Source organism: Gracilinanus agilis, chromosome 6 (genome assembly GCF_016433145.1).
Source record: "Gracilinanus agilis isolate LMUSP501 chromosome 6, AgileGrace, whole genome shotgun sequence".
Lineage (NCBI taxonomy): Eukaryota > Metazoa > Chordata > Mammalia > Didelphimorphia > Didelphidae > Gracilinanus > Gracilinanus agilis.
The window spans coordinates 64,222,071-64,244,854 of NC_058135.1; the positions used below are offsets into that span (position 1 = coordinate 64,222,071).

General features: G+C 37.5%; 1 protein-coding gene across 10 annotated transcripts in view; it reads right to left on the bottom strand.

Annotated features, from left to right (window-relative positions):
• SORBS2 (sorbin and SH3 domain containing 2) overlaps positions 1 to 22,784 on the bottom strand; it is a 120,799-nt gene that overhangs the window by 4,554 nt on the left and 93,461 nt on the right. For all 10 annotated transcript variants that reach the window (XM_044681159.1, XM_044681158.1, XM_044681157.1 and 7 more), the window contains 2 exons: positions 6,984 to 7,033; positions 1,078 to 1,184 (listed from right to left, as the gene is read on the bottom strand). In XM_044681159.1, the coding sequence (XP_044537094.1) occupies positions 1,078 to 1,184; positions 6,984 to 7,033 (157 nt within the window). The remainder of the gene's footprint in view (positions 1 to 1,077; positions 1,185 to 6,983; positions 7,034 to 22,784) is intronic.

Genomic DNA, 22,784 nt, shown 5'->3' on the forward strand with positions numbered 1-22,784 from the left:
AATAAAAATAAGTCCATGGCCCCCAGGTTTAGGACCTCTGGGCTAGCCTAACTCAAGTCATTCCTGAGTTGAAATTCATCAAATCCGAATTTCTGAGCTCAAGTGACTAGCCACTCCTACAGCAGCAGGAACTACAGGCATATGCTGTCAGTGATTATTTTAAAGCATGTATCAAACACCTTTACTGTGATACAGATGTAATAAAAGATAGGCAACGTATCATCCCTGAGCACTGGGACGGGAGTTGAATTAGAAAAAAACAGAAAAACTATTCAACTCTCCAAGCCTAGAAAGGAGAATCTAGACAGAGGATACTAGAGAAATATTTTGTTGCGGTGGTTCATTGGGTCCAAGTCTTTGTGACCTCATTTGGTGTTTTCTTGGCAAAGATACTGGAGTAGTTTGCCATTTCCTTCTTCAGCTCATTTGACAAATGAGGAAACTGAGGCAAACAGAGTGAAGTGACTTGCCCAGGGTCACCCAGCAAGTAAATGTCTGAGGCTGGTCAGAACCCAGGTCTTCCTAGTCCAGGCTTTGTTCTTTATTCAGTGTGACACGTAGCATCCCTACTGGAGAATATCTGAAGGCATAGATTGATAACAAGAGTGCATCTTCTGACAAATGGTCATCCAGATTCTACTTGAAGTTAGTAGGGAACCAGTACTTCCAAGGTTGCCTGCTCTACTTTACTCAAGGTCTAATTTGGGGGGATTGAAGTTTTTTTTTTTTTTTTTTATAATAACCTCAAATCTTAGTTGACCTTCTATTAGGAAACTAGACCTTGAAGTCTCCATTGACTTGGAACTGGATGGGATAATGAATAAAAAAAGAGAGAGATTTTCTTAGAATTACATAGTGCCTCTGCATATGTGTGTGTGTGTGTGTGTGTGTGTGTGTGTGTGCATATATATATATATATATATATATATTTATTTATTTATTTATTTTAGAAGTCAAGGAGTGCATGAAATTAAAGAAAGCATGATTTCTCATTCATTAGAAAACAACAAATGATGCAAAAGTGTGCAAGCAAATTATGAGCAAGCAAAATGTGTGGGAAAAGAGCTGGACACATACCCACAAACCATCCATCATCACACTTCTCCATCACATCAATGACATCGCTCTCTCTGAGCTCCAACTCATCTTCATTTCTAGGAGTATAGTTATACAGAGCCTGAAATCTTAAGCAGGACAAATACAAAGGTGGATGTTGAAACAGAAGTTCTTTGCACCTTCACTAAGCTAGAGGAGGAGGTGAAACTGTCACTTTGGTTTGAAAAATGGGATTCTAGCTAAAAATATCAAGCTAAGGAATGGAAAACTTGAGTCATTATGGGGAGGAAAAAGGCAGAACTCCTCTTTAGAGGACTGGGCTGGGGCTGTGATTACATTACACAATTCACAGTATGAAGGGCATTCTGATTGAAGTTTTTTTTGAATTTTTTAAGGCAGACACTTGTTCAGCCATTTGATGACTTCTTCTATCTCACACAGCTTAGATAATGAAATTAAATGAAATAGACATGATGCTATCATTTTTCACCCACAGAAAACAAGAAGGGTTTTTACAGAATCAGTGTTTTTGAAGGCATCACAAGCATCTGTGGCTTACAGATTTTGAAAGAACCAATTTAGCTTTCAAAATACATTTTTCATTAAGAGAAACCAAATGGTTTAAAAACATCTCTCAAGTGCCTCTGTGGGAATTTGGAAGAGCGTCACTCTTCCAAAAAGGGGTTATTGTCTTTGTTCCAAGTCTGCTTCTTTTCATTTTATCTTCATTATCTATCAAACACACATACACACATTCATAAGAGGTCATCCAGTACATTGGGTAGCTCCTCTAATTATTTATGGAATGACCCAAATAAGACCTGCATAGGAATGAATGGGTTGCAACCTATACCAGTGATCCACACTATTAAAATTAGGCACCCATGAAAATATTTTATTTTCATAAATTTATTACCAATCAGAATTTGTGGAATTTTATCCCGGTTTGAAAAAAAAAAACTCTCATACTTGATATGGTAACATTTTATGCTGGTTTTATGTATGGATTACAGTCCAGGATGGAACAATGGATTTGAAATGCTCATTGATTAGTCCAATCTAATCCCCAATAATTTTTGGTTACATGTTTCATGATAGATGAGAATTATAGAGAGTTGTCCCTCCTTCCCCCAACAACTTTCACCCTCTTGAACAATTCCTTCATATAGGAAAGACTACACTGGCATTCCCCAGCCTCCCACAGTCTCAGGAGAACCTATATGCTGGAAACATCAGTGAAGGAATAATAAAGAATATGGGGGTTCTAGTACCAATTTTATAGAAGAAAAGATACTTATAAATAAGGTGAACAATGATATTAAAAAAAATAAGAATGCAGCATCTGAGATGGCCAGGGAGGAATTGGTACATATTTAACAAAAATGTGTCTAGCTGGCAATTGAAAGTTCTGGAAGCAAGTTTTTACATGTCTAAAATATATCTTTACAACGCGAGATGAAAAAAGGGATCTTTTTAAATTCTCACAAATTATCATGCAGCTAAAGGATATGCAGTTCAGAGATTTAGAGCTTGAAGGGATCTTAGAGCTTATCTGCTCCTTAATTTTCCTGATGAGGAAACCCAGGTCCAAAGGGAATAGAGCCGAGTCTAGAGTTATACAACTACTAAGTGGTAGAGGTAAGTCTAAAAACCAGATCTCCTCAGTCCAGTAATCTTGGCACTAGCCTACGATCACCTCTCATGAGGGTCTGCTATTTGCAGCCACTCAGTTAATGGGGGATAAAAATAAGAACCACAGTGGGGGAGCTCTGGAAATGTGGGGACCATGTGATATTGAGAAAATGGGCACAAGCAATACTAAAAACTAAATATGATTAAAGAATGAGAAAATTAATTATAATTGTTCTTCAAGTGAGGAAATGGGATTCTGGTAAAATAAAGGGAAAAGTGGCTTTGATCTTTAGAGTATAAACATAAAAGTTTGCATTTGGGATATTGCCATATTGACTTACCCTCAAATTTGTTTAATATTCTTTATTCCAGTGGTACCACACTCACTGGATCTTTCTTGAACAGAAAATAGCCAGTAATGAATTGGATAGGGCTAGGTGGAATAGATTGCCACCTACATGGTATATTTGAAAAGAATTCCAAGAAGCTCCTCACCTTTCTCTTCCTTCCAAATATATATATTTTTTGCTCTTAATCTTAAAATTCTACTATTAGAGATTGATTCCTTTGGTTTGCTTGAAAATATAATGAGGAGGGGATAATAAATTAAAACCTCATAGTTTATATTTTATTGTAAACTATTTAGATTGTTTCCTAAGAGCAGATTTTTAGGGTAGGGAAAGGGGAAAGACCATGAAGGTACTAGGTCTCTATGGTTGGTTTTATGTATGAGTTACAGACCAGGATGGAACAATGGATTTGGAATGTTCATTGACTAATCCAATCCCCAATAACTTATGTCTATGTAAGGCACAGAGGAGGAAATAGGCCTGGATTTAGAGCTGGAAGTCCTGGGCTGATTCTGTCATCCACTAGCTATGCTATACTGGACAAAAATTTCTGGGCCTCAGTTTCCTCATCTGTTAGATTAAGAACTCACAAATCCCTTTAGAAACCTGGTAAGGCTACAAAACTCTTCCTAATATGGTTGGTTGCTTCTCTTCATAATTGTAGGAAATGCTGAATTTCATGTTAGTGAAAAGAAACTTTTTTCCCCATCCAAGTTCAAACACCCCCTGCCTAAAATCTCTCCACAGACTGTGGATCCTAAGTTAAGAACCTTTGGTCTACAGGATCTCTAAGACTCTTTGCAATCTTTATTCTGTGATACTGAGGCAGGAGGGGACTGATGAAAGTAGACCTGTAGATTATTGCACAATCCTGCCCAGGGCTAGACCTGGATAAAAACATCAGATGTCTTTCTTTTTCTTCTTTCTCTTTTTGGTTAATGTCATTTAGGTTAAATCAGTGAAATCTGAAATAGTATTTATCTCTGAAGGCTTACGGAAAGTCTTCTAAAAGTGTTTCTAGCAGATGTTAAGAGTGTGAGATGAAAATATTTTGGATAAAGGAGTAGTGCTCTCTTCCTTGGGAACAGACCTCACTCTAACAATATTTGACTAGGTTGTGTCATTGAATATTCTCATTTCATTCTCTTTGGTGGGAGCAGAATGTTACTGGGTCATCAATTTGATACTATTGTGTACTTTCAGAAGTCCATGGAGTTGTGTTATCTTTCATTTAGAAGAGAAGGATGTGACTGGTCCAGGACTTCAAGATCTAAATAAAACTAGGGTTTAAGACTAGTTTGTGGGGCATTTAGGTGGCACGGTGGATAGAGTGCCAGGCCTGGAGTTGGAAGGATGCTGGCCTCAGACACTTCCTACCTGTGTGACCCTGGGCAAGTCACTTAACCTTGTTTGTGTGCCTAATCCTTGTCCTTCTGTCTTAAGAGTTGTTACTAGGACAGAAGGTAAGGGTAAAAAAAAGACTAGTTTGCCCTGTTTTGCTTTGGATTTAGGACAATCTCTTTTTTTATGTGTCTACTGAGACTGTCCAGCTTTCATTTCTCTAAATACTTGGGAATGTGAGAAAAGGATCAATACATCTTTCCAGAAGTTTCCTACTCCACTGTGTGTTTTAACTGAGTAACTTTAGAAGGGATGTACTCTTTGTGTTGGAGTTTCAGTCACAATGTAAAAGACCAAAAGAGCTTGAAAGATGTATTGTAGGAAATAGGAATGAGTGGTGGTGGTGGTAGTGGAAGTAGGATGCCTTAAAAGGACATTTTTTTCTTTTAGTGGAAAATTATCCTTGTTCCAAGAAAATGCAAAATTGAATTAATCCTGAAACTTTTAAGACTCAGAACCTAGCTTTTCACAAGACTTATTAGGGGTCTAAAGGAAGCCAAGTTTCCCCACCCATCTTTCATGGAATGTAACTGGGTGGTATTTTTTTTTAACAAAGGATGTTTTAATTAGGTCCCAAATACCACTTTCTAAATACATAAACAGCCATATGTAAGCTCTGTAATTCCATAAATATAAAATGTTAAATCTGATCACCAAAAGTACTGCTTAGGTAAGTGATCAGAAAATCAAATTCTGCTTTCACAGAAAACAAAAGCTGCCCCCAGGAAAGTGGAGGTAGTGGGCTAAACATTAATGGTCCTAAAGAGCATTATATAATTAACGTCAGAAGTCATATACAAATAGCCAAACAGGAACTTAAAATGAAAATTAGGAAATGTTTTTAGTTTTCAAACTCAGCATGAGCTAAGTAGGGCAATGAAGGGAGCAAATCATAGAGCCAAATCAGGTAGAAGCAGCATAGGATGATGGAAAGAGCACTGGCCTAGAACCTGACATCACAGGATTTGGTACTCACTTGACTATGGGGAAATCATTTAACCTCTCTGGGTCTTGGTTACCTCAACTATAAAATAAGGGTGTTGGACTAGATCAGCTTGAAGGTCCCTTTCAGTTGTAGATGAATGATCTTATTATTTGTAAAAACAATTTAATCAATTGCTGTTCCATGGGAGCAGAAGAATATGTCCAGAAGGCTTGAGATGGGTTCTTTTCACTTATTGAGGATATTACAGTTGATGCTACAGAAGAAGCTTTAGCGTCTTGAAAATGTAAAGATGATTTAATCAATTGTTGCTCTATGGGAGCAGGAGAATATGTCCAGAAGGCTTGAGGCTTATTGAAGATATTACAGTTGATGCTACAGAAGAAGGTTTAGCATCATAACTAATAATTCCACTGTAATGGAATAAAAATTGGATAAAATTAAAAAACCTGGATAAAAAGGGAACTAATGTCTCTTTAGTGAGAATTATAGATGTTCGACCTACGTGCCTCCTCCAACAAGAAGGTTTTCCTGTTCTCTGAGTTGTCATTGTTCTTTTGTTCCATAAAATTATCTATTTTTTAATTTGTGTCCATGTATCCCTTCCTTCCCCTCCTTGAGTGAAGGGACTATTATCCATTTTCATTGTAGCCTTGTCCTTCAAGGCAAAGTACCTTGCACATAGCAGGTGCTTAATTAATGCCTGTGAATTGAATGGAAGAAAAAGCAGGGAGTGGAAATAAGGGGGAGGAATCTTAGTGAGACTATATGGCAACTGCAGATTAATCAGTTATGGTCTTATAAAGGTAAATGGGAGAGATCACTGAGATGGCTGGGAAGGGACGTGTTTCTTAGCTACATAACAATGATTTATGAAATGCTGCCATTTGGAAAGGACCCTTCTGGAAACATGTTATTAGAATTGTACAGCCAAGTTCTCTTGATGGGTTCTTCTCACTTGCCTGTTCCCTCAGTATCTTTAAAGTAAATATAAGCAAGATGGCTGTACTTCTCTGAAACCTATACTCATCAAGAACTACATTGCTGGTGTGTGTGTGTGTGTGTGTGTGTGTGTGTGTGTCTGGGTGGCGCAGTGGATTGAGAGCCAGACCTGAAGATGGGAGGTCATGGGTTCAAATCAGACCTCAGACACTTTCTAGCTGTGTGACTCTGGGCAAGTCACTTAACCCCCATTGTCTAGCCCTTGCTACTCTTCTACCTTGGAACCAATACTCAGGAACTGTGACCAGAGGCAAGGGTTTTAAAAACCCCCATTTACATCACCCATATTGAGGAAGAAAAACTGACTATAGGACTGAGTGCAATAAGAGGGAGACTAGCTCATAAAGAGAAGAGAAGGTACTCAACCTAAACATGACTTCCTGACTTAAAAAAGAAAAAGGCATGGGCTAATGTCATCAGCAGGTGAAATACAATCAAATTTGACTGCTTATTTAGAACTCTTTCACTTTAGGAAATTCTCCATCTTCCTTTCTGGCCATACAGATTTTGTATTTGTATAGAGCTACCCAAGGTGCTCCTCCCTTCTTTTGTTAAGGTTTGGGTTAATCTTAAATTTAGAAGAGAAGAAGGATACTTACGGTTCCCCCCCACCTTGTATGTTTTCATGAGTAAACCCGGGGCGCTGTGGCTGTAATGAAATGATTTTCAATGTAAAAAAAAAATAAAGTACTGTCACTAAGTAAAAGTTTGGATAATGGCATGGTATTTTTTCTTGACATTTAATATTTCCTGTTGTAAAAAACCAAGAGGAAGGAAAAAAGCAAATAATAGGACTATTGCAGGATTAAGAATTGGAATATTTTGAAGGGAATTGTCAAAATTAAACCCAAACGATCCATATCCAAAATTCTTGGACCATGTCTACAATCTAGTCTCTTCACATTTTAAAGAAAGGTCCCAGTTTAGTCCCATTGATTTTTCAAAGGCCAGGAATATTGCAAAGACGCAGACACCGGACCACTCAAATGGGACAGGATGGACAACAGCATACATTTTTAGTCTCTCGTAGATTCTCAAACAAGCAAAAAATAAATCACATTGATTTTTAACAGCAAAAAGAGCCACATTCATTCATTCTGCTTTTCCTGCACGGACAACATTCTCATGTACAGTACACATGAAAATATCAACTGGGCAGGCACTCCATGCTACAATTGGATTAACATTGTCTCTTCTCAAGGTGAGGAGAACACCATGCAGATTTTAAAGGGAAAACAGACGACTTTAAATAGACTGGAACAAACAATATCCAGGTAACACGTAACATTTTACCTTATTAGAGAAATATTGGTAGATATTTCCAGTGCACTGAACCCTCAAAAGAGTTTCCTTTCTTTTTAAACTAAGCATCAAGACCAGTATCTGTAATAGATACTTATAATATTGGAAATGATAAGCCTTAGCATCCTAAATTACTACATAATTGTTTCATCTACTGGAAAAAATAGCACTTTTCATAAATAGATAAGTCGTATATTAATGTGTAACCACTGAATGATCTAAAGGATATCTTCTAGGACAAATGCTGCATTACAATCATTCATAACACATTTTATAAGCACCCTAATGCTGCATAAAACAGGTACATAGTAAACACAAGATACTCTCCAGGCTGGCATAGTTGCTTGCTGAATGCTCATCTTTCATGACCATTGGCCTGTAGTAATGAAATGATCTTAAATACAAAGGTAGCTGGCTTTCTCAAACACTCAAGACTACAAGACTGATGGGCTATTCAAGTACTTCCCTGAAAATCTTCATCTCCCACTGGTCCAATTTGGTCTGGGGCCCAAATTTGGATAAAAGTAGGTAGGCATCTTGGTAGCATAGTAGTTAGAGGAACACCCAAGTACAAATTATATCTCAAACTCTTACCAGCTAGCTATATGACTCTGGGCAAGTCAACTAACCTTTCTCTTGCCTCAGTTTACTCATCTATAAAATGGGAATAATAATAGTACTTACCTCCAAGGTTAGTTGAGAAGATAAAATGTGATCATTATGTATATTGCATTTTGCAAACCTTTTAAAACATTTTATCAATGACAGTGATCATTAATAACATGGGGAAAGAATGAACTTTGTTGTTTCTTCTAGGTCAATGATGAAATAACTTCACAAGGCCTTTCTTCATGAATAATAAAGTTCTTCTGTTTTGAGGAATTTTAGTCAAATCATATGATGTAGGGAAAGCCCCTGAAATGTATTTAGCCAAGTACTGCCCTGAGTAAAAAGCAGAAGTCCCAACTCCAAATGGGCTCAGTTGTGGAGACGCTTCTCAAAATGCCTCTCTTAAGATAACTGAGCTGTGTCCGGTGTTGGTAGGACTTCAAGCTTTGAACTCAGAATGGGACAAGTGCCTTAGGAGGTATGATTTTTAGAATTTTTTTTTGCTCCACTGTCTGTTTATGAGGCAAACCATAAAAGAACTATAAGATCTGAAGAATGGAATGGAAGAATTCAATGCACAAATCATCTACTTCAAAGGCAAGAAATTAAAGCTAAAACTGACCTCCCCCTCTTCCATTTTAGTACCAAAATCCAGTGGTAAAACAAAAACCATATAATGATGAATGTTATGAAAAATTTCATCACCATCATCATCATCATCTTTAAGCTTATGTTACTCTGAGTGGCAACTAACAGCATGTATTAAAATATAAGTTTTAGTGTCTAATATTTTTATGCACAAATATAATAGTGTAATGCATAACATTACTCGATTTGTTTTTGTAAAAATTATATAAAATGTGCTTTATTTTCCTTTTAGAACTGAAGAATTTCAGTGATTAAGAATACAATGTTCACTACAAGGTACAATTTCCAAATTGAGTATGAAGGAAACTCTTATTTTTGGTTTGTTCTTTTAATTTCTAGTTCCAGTGAAACTAAATCAGTTAAGATCAAATTGTCCAAAACAGAAAGAAACCCAGTGAAGTGGGAAATGAGAAGGGGTAGGAATAATCTTTCCCAATTTCCATTTTATAGCTATACTGTAATTACTAATCACTGCAATTTTACTACTTTAATTCTTCTAATTCCCTCAATTTCTCTTGCTTGCAAGCTCAGATTTATTGTCTCTCTCCCTTGAATCAAAGAATCCACTCTTTTAGGTCACCTTTTTTTCAGATTGAGAAGGAAGATTCATTTCTATTATAAGCATGTGTCCTCACCATATTCTACAGGTTTCCTTGATGTTTATGTTGAAAACCAGCTGGTAGTCCCTAGGCTTTCTTACGTATTTTCCTTCTCATTTAAAACAACAACAACTTTTAATCCTTCCATGATGCTTAAAGAATTCTTGTCTTCTGCCATTATCCATGTGCATTTGGGTTCATTGGCCTATATGGTCAGAAATGTTGCAACTTTTAATGGAAGTATCTTTGAACTCATGTTTCTTACTTCCAATTACCTACTGGTTACCTCTCTACCTACTTGTCCAGATAGCATCTCAAGCTAAATCTGTCCCAAACTGAAATCATTGTTCCCCCAAGTTGCCCCTACCCTAGCCACTCTATTTAAAAAAAACCAAAACAACACTATTTTTTCAAAGTTATCCAGGCTCAAAACTTAGTCATTATATTCTGGGGTTCTGAAGGAATTTGTAGAAATAATAGCTGAACCACAATCAGAGATCTTTGAAAACGCCCAGTGCTACATGGGCTAGAGCCAGGTAAATGTTCTAACTTTCCAAAAGAGGAAGAATGTGAATTCTTCCAACTATAATTTAGAGAGCTTGACTTAATTCTTGGAAAATTCTAGAAGACATTATTAAAGAGATAGTTTGTGAGCAGTTAGAAAGGGAAACAGTGATTACGAAGTGTCAAAGTAGACCCATGAAGAATAAGTTACATCATACTAACCATATGTGCCTTTTTGGCAAGTTTAGGAGACTAGACAAAAGGGAAAGTCACAGATGCCATGTGCTTGTGGCTTGGCAAAATATCTGGTAGAGTTTCTTATGCTGTCCTTGTAGATGAAATGGAGGGATGTAGAATTAAGAGTTCATTTAGGCAGATTTGATATTAGACCTAATGCATAGAGATCATGTTTTGTTTTGGTTCTGTTCAACATTGTTAATAGTGATTTGGATGAAGAGGCATGTTTACTAAAGCTGTATTATGGAACAGAGAGAGGTAGCTAGCTGATCATTGGATGGAAGGGTCCAGCAATGAAAGGCTGGATCTAATAAGATCAATTTAAAGGGAATATATGGAAAGCCTTTCCTTCAGTTACAAAACAGTCAGTTGCACAAGTACAATTTAGGGAGAGATATGGCTAGTCAAGAGTACAAGTATAAAGAATCTGGAGATTTTAACAGACTGCAAGTTCCATATGAGTCACTAGTGGGATTTGGTAGCCAAAAAGGCTAATGAATTTTTTTCTGAATTAAAAGAGGTCCAGATCAAGAGAGGGAATAGTGCTACTGTATTTATCCTGGTCAGACACATCTGGAACATATTCCTTTCCAGGCACCACATTTTAAGAAGGGAATTGACAAGCCAAAGGAGGGTACAAAGAATAGTGTAGATGTGCAAAGCCATGCCATGCTTATTTAAAGAACTTGGCATGTTTAGCCTAAAGGAAAGAATGCTTTGTGAAAACTAGACTTCTAGTAAAAGCATCTGACAAAATTTCTTACATTTGAATGGTCATTATGTGGAAGAGGGATTAGATTTGTTTTGTCTGGCTCTAGAAGTCAGAATTAGGAAATTCTAGGGCATGGGGTGGTAGAAGGGTGAGATTTCGTCTCAGTTTAAGGAAACAATAAACAATTTCAGAACAATTAGATAACAGTAAAGCATAATGGCAAAGAATGTTGGTTCAAATCCTAGCTATCTGGTCCCAGGATTCCCTCAACTGCAAAATGAGAGGGTTGTGCTAGATGACTTCTCAGGTCCCTTCCAGTTCTAAAGAGTTTCTCATCATTGGAGAACTTGAGTTGGAGATGGCATGGCTACTTGCTGAGGATACTGTTGAAGGCATTGCTTCAGCTATGGATTCGACTACCTTACCTCTGAAGACCCTAAAATCCTTTCCGGTCATGAGGTTCTATGACTTTTGCTCCTCCTCTAGTCCCTATTACCAGGCAGTGGCCAAGTACTACTGCTTCTCCCTCTGAGAAATTAATCCATTTCATCCTTTCTACTTCCACTGTAAACACCCTACTTCAACTCATTTTGTGTAATCCTTCCATTTACTCAGAAATTGTCAACATCTCCCTATGATCTACCAAACAACACTGTTTATCCTCATGTTTGGAGCCATACCTGGCCTGCTTTAATCCTAGCTTTCTGACTTTACTTGCTTCACATAGCCAACATTTCAACAGATTGGGCTATGGACTATTTTCTTTTCTTCTCCCCTTCTGTACCCTTGCTTATCTTTTTGTCCATGTCTTGAATTGATACCCTCCTCTACATCACAGCCCTCATCCTCCATCTACTCTCCCTTACTTAATGGCTCAACTCAGAGATTACCTTTTTTTGTGAAGCCTCCCCTAATGCCCTTTAGCTGGAAGCCATTCCTCCTGCTTCAAATTCCTCATAACCCTGTCTAGATCACCCCTTTGCTCCTTATCACTTTCTGTCTTCTAGTTATTCATGCACATGACTCACCCCTCCTAAGAGGATAAGGGATCTGTCATATATCATTCTGATGTCATGTCATTTAGGACCTGGCATAGTCCCTTGCATGGTGGGGTGGTGGTGCCTTATAACTAAATATCTGTTCTGTTAAATCAGATGAAGAGACACTCAAAAACAGGTGCTGTCTAGGTTGTCAGCTTTGGAGGGCAGGCAGGGAGTCCTGGACCTGAAATGTCATTGCTATAAGGAACTGCTGGGGAGTGTACTCCCTTTACACAGCAGGCTGATACCTGCTCTACAACTCATAATATTAGTATTGCCTGGGACACTGAAGGGCTAGGCCACATTCCCAGGGTCACTCTGTCAGTCTGGACCAAACTGAAACCAAAATTTTCAACTACTAGGTTAGCTCTTTGTATATGATGCCAAGCTGGCTGACTAAATTCATACTTACTAAGATGAATGATCTCTCTTTGAATAACTTAGAAACCCATCTTAGTGGAATACCACCAGTCAAAACACTGGGAATCCATTTGTCTCATTTTCTTCCTTGATTATTAAGCACTACTAACCAACAGTTACTTTAAGAGGCAGCATTGCAGAGTGGTTAGTGATCTGGCCTTGGGGGCAGAAACATCTGCTATCCAAATGGAATTACAAATGACTATGCCATGAGGATGGATAGTTTTAATGGAAACTGGGGAGGCTTCTATAAAAGAAAAGAGTGAGTAGAACTAGGAGAGCAGGTTACACAATGGCAACATTACACAGAAAAATGATTTTGAACTTTGATCAATGCAATGATAACTTTGATTCTGGAGGACTGTGCCATCTCCTGCTCTAGCATTGTTGTTGAGTTGTTCATTTGTGACTGACTCTTTGTAATGGAATCCTTGGGATTTTTTTGGCAAGGATACTGGAGTGGTTTGCCATTTGCTCCTCTAGTGGATTAAGGCAAACAGAGATTAAATGACTTGCCCAGGGTCACACACCCAATGTGTGTACGAAGTCAGATTTGAACTCTGGTGTTCCTGACTCCAGGCCTGGCATTCTACCAACGAGCCACCTAGCTGCCTTAGAGATAATGGACTTAAATGGCAGAATGAGATGTACATTTTTAAACAGGCCAGTGTGGGAATGTCTTGCTTTAACATGCATCTTTGTTATGAGAGTTCTTCTCTTTTGTAATCATTCACTGGAGGAGGGGAGGAGAGGAAAAGAGATGCTTGATAATCAGATAAAATAATAAAATGATATGTTTTTTAAAAAGATGCAAGATTAAGTCTTGTCTCTGACATATGCTGGCAATGTGATCTTGGGCAAATATCCCAATTTCTAAGTGACCCAAACAATTTCAGTTGTGGGAATGTTGATATTATGCCTTGACTGATTGAGTACATTTTCTTCTATGGGAGTTCCCTATACCAATAAAGTCACAAATCAGGACGAGCATCCTTTAATCATTTGGAATTAGGGAGGCTTTTGGGTTCAAATAACACTTGATACTCCTTTGTGGTGTGAACCTGGGCAAGTCATTAATATTTCTCAAGTGACTTATCTCCCAAGTTATAGACAGGTTACAGTCTCTCTTGTAAAGAGAGTTTCTCTACTAGAAGTTCACTGTGCTAGAGGATCATGGATCTTTTGTGGATAGCCTGGCACTGGACTTGATCTTTAAAATCCATTTCAAGTGTATAATTTTATGAATACAAATAAAACAAAAATAGACTTCTTGCTTAAAATTATTTATATCACTCTAATAATACATTTATTATTTCAGAATGTTCTAGTCATTTATTAGTAGGAAATTATGAAAGTTAACTAAATATAAAAATAATATAAATAATAAGAAGAATGTATAAAATTAATGTCTCCCATGTCTGGATTTCTCCCTCCTGCACTGCTGCTTCTTCATTTGTTGAAAAAAAAATCCAATTATTAAAATGGAAAATAATGACATTTTCAGACTCAGCAACTCTTAAAAGGCTTTCTACTAAGTCAAAGAGGAGTGGCAATATGTACCTGCGGAATCAGAGGTGATTGAAGCATATTTTTAGTTCCATTTTACAGATTGGTTCATGAAGATTAAGAGAAATCCACTGATTCCCTAACAAAGGAGCCTATTTGGGTTTAGTAGAAAGAATACAGATTCTACAGTCAGAGAACCTGGGACCAAATCTTAACTCTGATCATTTGTGACCTGCGGTAAGTCACACTCAGCCTTCTTGGGCCTCAGTTATCCCGCTTGGGTCAAATGCCATATGAATTTTAGATCTATGTTTCTATGAATACAGAACAACACATAAGAAGTAGGAGTTGAAGGATGGCTTTGATTTTTTACTTTCCCTTCATAATATCAATGTGAATGATTTCTGCCACATATTTAACTTTATAGAACTTATAATTGCAGAACAATGGAAAATGCTCTTATTGGACAGCATCTTTTCCCAATTTTTTATGATGGGATGAGAAATTATATTTATTTTCTTCCAGGGGAAGATGTCCATACTCTGGATATTCCCACCAAAAATTTCTAAGTTAATGACTTAATTGTTTATTTTGCATTGAATCTGCCACAAATATCCCTACTATTACCATTTGAATCCTCTCTCTAAGGGTCTGTATCATATCCATGGACATTGTCTTTTTTTTTTTGGCCCTAAGCAATCCTAGCTCAAAGAGGACTTTCCCAAGAACTGCATGTCCTACTATCTTCATCTCCAATCCCTTTCTATTTGAATAGCCCAGAGCCAGGACATGCATTTTCTAGTCTTAGTTCTATCACTGCCTTGCTGTGTAATGTTGAGGAAAATTAGGTACTATGAGGATAGAAGATTTGTTCATCTCTAAAATGGGAGTAATGCCTATCCTACCAGAGGGTTTCTTATAGTTCAGTACTTCAATGGATTCGTGATCTTGTCAATGGGAGGGAAAAATTGTTAGTGTTCAAGATTGGATTAAGCTCATTCCCATTCACTTGAGATCATCAAGAAAAGACTAGAGGATCACTGGTTGGGAGCATTGTAGAAGATATTCCTGTCCAGGAACAGGATTGACTTTCCAGCTCTGAGTTTGTCTGATCCTTTTGTCTAGGGTAATTGTATAGTAGATGGAAAGTCAGCAAGATCTGGGTTCATTGGCCCATCTTGGACATATACAAATATACATTTATGAATGTGGGCAAGTGATTTAACTTCTTGATAGCCCCAGGCAAATCTCTGAAGACTACATAATTGTAATAATAATAATAATAAAATAATAATAATAATAGCTAGCATTTATGTAGCACTTCAAGGTTTACAAAGATATATACATATATATATCTGTAATCTCAGATACTTACTAGTTATATGATCCTGGGCAAGCCACTTAACCTGTTTGCCTCAATTTCTTCTTCTGTAACATGGGAATAAAGCCTTCTATCCCAGGATTGTTGTGAGGATAAAATGAGCTATTTCTAAAATCCTTGGCAAACCCTAAAGGGCTATATAAATGCTAGCTATAATTATTACTACATAACGGCAGAGTTTAGGGAGAGAAGAGTTTTTTCAATCACTGAAATGATTGGTCTCTCTATCTCCTATTACTACCAAGGTCAATTATCGTTCACCAAAATGCATCCATTGTGTCTTAACTTTATTGCCACCTAATGGTGATCCGGGGCAGAAACTGGACTGACAATTGTTTTTGGGAACCTCCCAGCAAACTCCCTGCAGACTGAGTCAGAATGGGAACAGGACGTTTTCGATTAGATATTTTAAGGAGCAGACTGTTAGGCGGATTAGATAGTCATCTCTCTTTCTGCCCTGTGTTCTCCCTCCTTTCCTATTTTAAACTCTGTAGAGGCATTTCTATTACTCATAACCCCTTAGCAGTTTTGTGGTTAAAAATAGAACAATATACATTTATGACATTTATCCCAGATCCTACGTGCTCAGAGGCTAAGACGATGAACTTTGGGTTAATACCTTGAAATTTCTGTGTGGAATCTGTTTTAAAGGAGAAATCTGGATAGCTCTACTTTTCTTTATTTCTTCCTGGTCAAAATGAAAACTCAAATGACCTATAATTTAAGAGGCACGCAGGACTTTTGAAAGTCTCAAGGGCCTTACTTTCTTTAAAATACCTTTTTAAACCGATGAAGAGGAGGCAGTTGTTTGGGGAGGAATCCATTCTAAGTATGGGTCTTAGCATCTTTATTACTTTATATTTAGTTAATTCTCATAATAGCTCATTAATACTGATTAGTAAAGGCATTCTGGAAATAAATGTGTATTTGTGCTCCTATATAATTTCACTTTAGTTTATTTTTCTCCTTTGGTTTAGTAAGGGTAGCCAAAAGGCCTTTGTCAGCGACTTTGGTTTCAAATGCATATGAGCCTTCAAAGCCAGATCATCAGTGTCTGAAGGAAGCCTAGGTATGAAATCATAGTTTTAAAAATAAAATAGACTCTACCCCATTTAAAGTGGGTGTAGGTACAATCCTGTCAAAAGTTATTTAGCACAAACTCTGTCTCCAAGATGTATCACAGTGTTAAGACTTGGCGCTTTGTGGATCTGGTATTAGAAACTTTAAAACTGCTTCTGAGAAGGTTTAAAGTTTTCAGAGGAAAACCTGACTTCAAATTTGGCCGCCACAGACACTAGCTATTTGACCCTGGGCAAGTCCCTTGACCTTATTTGCCTCAGTTTCCTCCTCTGTAAAATGAGCTGGAGAAGGAAATGGCCAACCACTCCAGTATCTTTGTCAAGAAGACCCCAAATGGAGTCGTGAGGAGTCTGACATGACTGAAATGAGTGAACAACAATAAAGTTCTCAGAACAAAATGCTTTTTCACGGAAAGTCAGCTTGAGTCCAATCCTCTTCTGGGTAGGTAAAATTGTCCCAGTGATCAGAGCCTTCCTGGGTTTGCTTCCTTTTCTTTTCAAACTAAGGGAGGGCATTATGATGAAAATAATGAGACTTGGTATAGGAAATCTGGGCATTTGGGCATCAGCCATAAACACACAGCTGTAACCTACTCTATGACAATCTGCAACATCCAAAATGTAAAAGGTGACTGGCTAATACGGCATCAGAGAACCCGAGGGCTCTTGGGTCTTAGGACCTGTCCGATGGCTCCTGGCAGCCATAAGGGGAAGCTTTTGTGTAAGGAATTCTTCACTTCTAAGTACCACCTTCTGCCAGGCACAGGAAAAGGGATCATAGGATTGAAGGAGTAGTTTTTAGCAGAGATAATTTCTTGGTAAGCAACGTGAAGTCATTATAGAATGCCCAAAGTAAAACCATATAAGTAAGTACATATCAAAATTAAACCAAACTAGAAGATGAAATGTTACTAAAATCAAAGTCTCTAGGAGTTATGAATCAAGAAAAAGTTAGATGCCTATGTGGAGCATTTCCTTGAGAATTTGCTGGGAGTGGGCCTGGGGGATGGCTTAAGGCTGGGACTTGTGACCCTACTATGGGGATGGCAACCCAAAGCCTGTGGAAATTAATACTCCATCCCCCAACTGTATATTCCTGCTTTAGAAGAATGTTTAGAATCCACTCATTAAAAAAAATCTAGTACCTTAATGCACAAAATATGTAATGAGGAATGATTTGCTCTTTCATTTAAATAATGATTGCAGCTTAGGGAAACGCTTAGAGGACAGACAGCATCTAGAAACGTTGTTCCACAAAGAGGGCATGTTGTCAAGAGAACAGAACACAGCTCACTATGGTGACAAAATATTTTGAGATGACAATGATGCATCGGAAAAATGCTGACAAATGGGAAATCAACAAAGGAAAACATGCAGGAAATGATTTGTGGCATATGAATTAAGAAAGATGCATTTCTAATGAGACAGGCCAGAAACAGGAGGTCCTGGGTTCAAATCTGGCCTCAGATACTTTTTAGTTGTGTGACCCTGGGCAAGTCCCTGAACTCCAACTGCCTAGCCCTTACTGTTCTTTTTCTTTTTAATTCATCAATTCTAAGACTTAGAAGGTAAGGGTTTTAAAAAAATGTCCATTTCACCTTTTGTTTTCTGATCTTGCAAATCAGTGTCTTGAAGAACACACAACAATAGTGTATGGAACTGATAGAGAAAACAATATGCTAGGTTTCTAGTTCATATCAAAGCTCCACTTTTACTCCCTGCATGATCTCGGGCAAGTCCTTGTACAATTTTGAGCCTGAGTTTTCTCATCTGTAAAATGACAGTATTGTAGAAGACCAGGTCTATGTCCCTTTCAACTACAAAATCTTATATAAAACTGCCTTTACTTAGTTAATTATGGTTAATGGTGGTAGAAAATTTGGATGTTTGAAATCCTTCAGTGGGACATGCTACCTAAAGACTTTTGTATTAAAAAATATGAATGTAACCTGCCTCTAGTACACACAACTGAACTTTTTTTGACCCATAAGTATCTTCATTTTGATTTAAAAACTTTTATATAATCCTTTACACATGTTATCTCACAAATCGAGATATGAGAGATAAGAAATGGGATATTTGTTAAAGTGCTTAATGGCGTGCCTTACACTTAAGAGGTACTTAAATAAATGCTTGCTCTTTCCTTCATTTGATCCCCAAACTGAGGTAGGTGCTTCTATTTTACAGATTGTCTCTATTTTTGTCTCTATTTTACAGATGAGGTGATGAAGGCAGAAAAAGGTAAGTAGTTTGCCCAGGGACACAGAGCTGGTGAGTTTCTGGGGCAGAATTTGAATTCAGATTTTCCTGATTCCAAAGCTCCAGCTGACCAGTGGACAGGCCAAAAAACTTAAAGATGAAGCCTTAAGTCCATGAAGACAGGGACATCTGTCTCACACCTGGAGTGTGCAGGACCCTACCCTGTGTGAACTGCTGTGACCTCTGACAGGTGAGCTGCAGGATCTCCTAGACATCACTGGGCTACGTGGAGGCTTAGCCATTACAAATATCTCTCTTTTTAAATCAGCCTGAAAAAACCACAAAGATGGTGGTCAGTTCCCTTAGCATGCATCTACAATAGACATGCTAAGAAAAAGAAGCATAGCAGCCCCCCTCAAACCAATCTCCCGCAAGGTAAGAATTGCTAGGGCCGCGGACACCGCTTCATTGGTAAAAACAACCCATCTGGTGTTACTTGGTCACTTAAGCCTCACAGCAAATTCCAAGGAAAAAGTCACAGCAGAAAATTTGCATACATAAACCATTTGCTACGAAAGGCAGAAAGCTGAGAACACACAGAAGGAATTTTACCTCTAGCATTAAAATTGAGAGTGTCTTTATGAGAGGGAAAGACACTGCCCTCGGTATATGGGTTCATCCTGAATATGCCAAAATGTCTACTGGATGTAAAACTCTTTCAATAGAGGAAAAGAACTTTCTTCTGGAGAAAATGACAAAATAGAATGAAGTACTCAAGACTGTGGTAATTCAAGTTAAAGTTCTTTTGAGGATCACTTCATAATGTCAGGACCTCTCCTTCATAGGGTTTCAGATCTTTCCATTAACCCATTTGGAACAAGCTATCTTCCCTCTAGTTTATTTGAGTAAATGCCAATATTTGGGAAATTCTGGAAGAATACTGGCAAAGAAAGAACTATGGATTCAGAAAAATCTGAATTCCACTCTAGCTTGTACTAAGTACTAGTTGTAGGACCTTTGGAAAGTCAAGACCTCAGTTTCCTCCTTTGTAAAATTAGTGACTGAACTAGATCAGAAAACTCAGAAAGAGGGTCCCTTTTTCTTTACTTTTCATAGTAAGGATCCCTGCACTGATCTGAAAAAATCTGAAATACCACATATTAACATTATCTAGGGCCTATTATATTTTTATTATTTTGTTAAATATGTCCCAATTACTTTTTGATCTGGTTTGGTAACACTCAGGAATGTTGCCTGGCCCAGGATTTCCAAGGTCTCTTTTAGTTATAACATTACAGAATGTCATAATTGCTGGCCAGTGCTTTCGATTGATTTGAATTTGTCTCATTCTCTGGGGGATTAGAAAAGGCTAGATTCATTTTTCCCTTTACACTGATCAAGCAACCTTCTTCTCTTTGTTGCAGAGCTGGGGGATTATGGGTAAGGGACTGACTGACTTGGTTGATATATTACTTAGTCCTAAAAAATGGATTGGTTTGTTTTTCTTGTCTTCAGTCTTTGTTGGAAAGGATGGCTCACTGGATAGGTGAGGGGAAGTGTTATAGCTGGAATTGAAGATGATTTAAAGACAAAAGATGGCAAAAGAAATATTTTAAAAAAAAAGGAAAAAAGGGAATTAACAATATGCAAAAATTTTCAACATGAACCCTTTTGATGGACCAGAGCAATGCTTCTATCCAGGGAGAAAGTAAGGTTTGGGGCTGGAATATGATGGGCCTATAATTAAATACTGAAAACTTAGGCATTAGCCCATCTCCAAGTGCCAGACCTATTTTTAAAGAGAAAACTCCTGTGTTTAATAGAAATCATATTAGCAGGGGGGGATTTTGCTTTTGGGGACTCTAAGGTTTGGGATGGTAGTGGGAGCAGGTGGTTCTTCTGTATATTCGTGTATATTCACACTCATAATGCCTTGATCACCAACCTGAAGACCCCATAACCACTCTAAGATATGCATAGAGTCCATTGTTTATTATATGGTATCCCAAAAGTCTCAGTGCAATTTTAAGTTATCAACTGCATTAAGAATTTTGGGACACCCTGCATTAGGCAGTGTTACTTTTTATTTGAGAATGTAAGAGAGCTAGATTGTGCAGGGCAGTAAAGATAGTGGAATGGGATGGTCGGTATCAGGCAAAAGCAATGGGATAAGCTTAGGAGGAATACAAAACTGTAATCTCACTGTTCCTGGGTTCTCTTCCTGGGAGACTTCCTTATAATGGTCTATAATGAGGGAGGTACTCATTTCCAATTCTCCCTGAATGGAGTCAAAGTTGAACCTATTAGCATTTCATCTATAGCAAGATGCTAGTATGATTCAGCTGCAAGTAGCTTAAATCTCTTTTGCTCAGCTTTGAGACACACGAAGGATCATTGGCGTTGGGGCTTGACTTCCCTATCTTTAAAATAAGAATATTTGATGGAATGGCAGCTGTGGTCCATTACAGATTTTAATCTTAGTGATTCAATTGGTCCAGCCCTTTCATTTTCCTCAGAGAGGGGTAAAAGCTAAAGTGAGGAAGTGTTGGAACAATTTTTTATTAAGGGAAAAAGTACCTTGGAGTGTGATACTTAGGACTTTCTCTGGACAATTTTATCTCCTACACATTTAAATGGGTATTTCAGTACTTTGTAATCCAGAAAATGCTAGCTTTGTGGTAGAATGCTTTTATTTAAATAGGACAGACATTCTGTACCTGTTTTTAATATAGGAATTATATGACTTTATAGACCTAGAAAAGTAGGGGACCCAGAGCGAAGCCTGCTGATTTTGGCATTGGTTTGAATCCATTTTCCATCAGGATTTTGCCTTAATAGTCTAATATTTAGCACATTCTTTCCTCTGTGTTAGAGAACTGCTCCTATAGTTTCCTAACCTTTTTTCAAAGAGGAATTGAAAAGGGAACTCAGGAGGTAAGAAAAGCCAGCAAAAAAAAGTCAAACATTTTAACCTAAAAATGAAACTGAGAAAGAAAAGTACAAAAGAGTTATGTGAACATATATTATGGTAAATCCCACTATTATATGATTATTCCTTTTCCTCCTCTGTCTAGTGGTTGAAAATAGATGGTTTCTTTTGCTATTTCAAATATCAAAATGGATTTTACTTTCGGTGATTCAAATTCATTTACCTTGGTTGGGGGGTGACTATACATTGTGAACAGATTGCCTAAATGGAGACTTTATTATGATCTGACTCAGTAATTAGACTCAAATTGTGCCTTGCATATTTAGATGTTTGCCAGGTTCATTATTCTCAATTTCAAAGAATGAATATAGAGACTTTGTTTTTCAAAGTTAATACATCTTTTATCTCATCCTCCAGATAGAGAAATGGCTGTTTTTCAGGAACCAACTGAGCTTTCTTAACAAAAATTTTTTTTGTGTTATGTTGCCATTTACATTGAAATTTTAATTAGCCCTTGTGCCAGGATCAGACATTAATTTACTTTAATTATATGTTAAAGGGAAATTATATACCATCTGATGATGCTTGGCAATGGATACTTTGCCATCTGCCCCATAGGTAGCATTCTTTCTGTTTATCCTTTGCTGTCCAAGGCAGCAAGGGTTGGTGGAAAGAGGCCTGGTTTTGGAGTCAAAGGACCTAGATTTGAACGATAGTTCTACTACTTACTATTTGGGTGACTGTGATTGTGGGCATATCACATCCTTTGAAAGCCTTAGTTTCCTTATATGTAAAGTGTGGTAGTTAGACTAGAAATTCTGTCTCAGACACTTAGATACTAGGTATCTGACCCTGATCAAGCTACTTAATCTCTGTCTCAGTTTATCATCTATAAAATGGGCCTAATAATAACATTGCCTACTTTTAGCATCACCCAGGGTTTTTAAGAGCACTACTCTGTTATTGTTTCTAATAACACTAAGTCCCTTCAGTCTGTCAAAAGTTTATTAAGTACCTATTATTTGCCAAACATCCTATTACCTAATTAGGAGAATGTTTAATACCTACCCATTCTGAAGATTATACTGCCCTTGGGTCCTAGTGATCTAATTGATAGATGGGAAATGTGAGTTTTTAAGGAAGTGGCATGAAATTACCAACCTCAAGATTCAAACTTATGTCCTGAAAATGAGAAGTTTCTTACACTGATCTTCAACTTCTTTCTCCAATGGCTA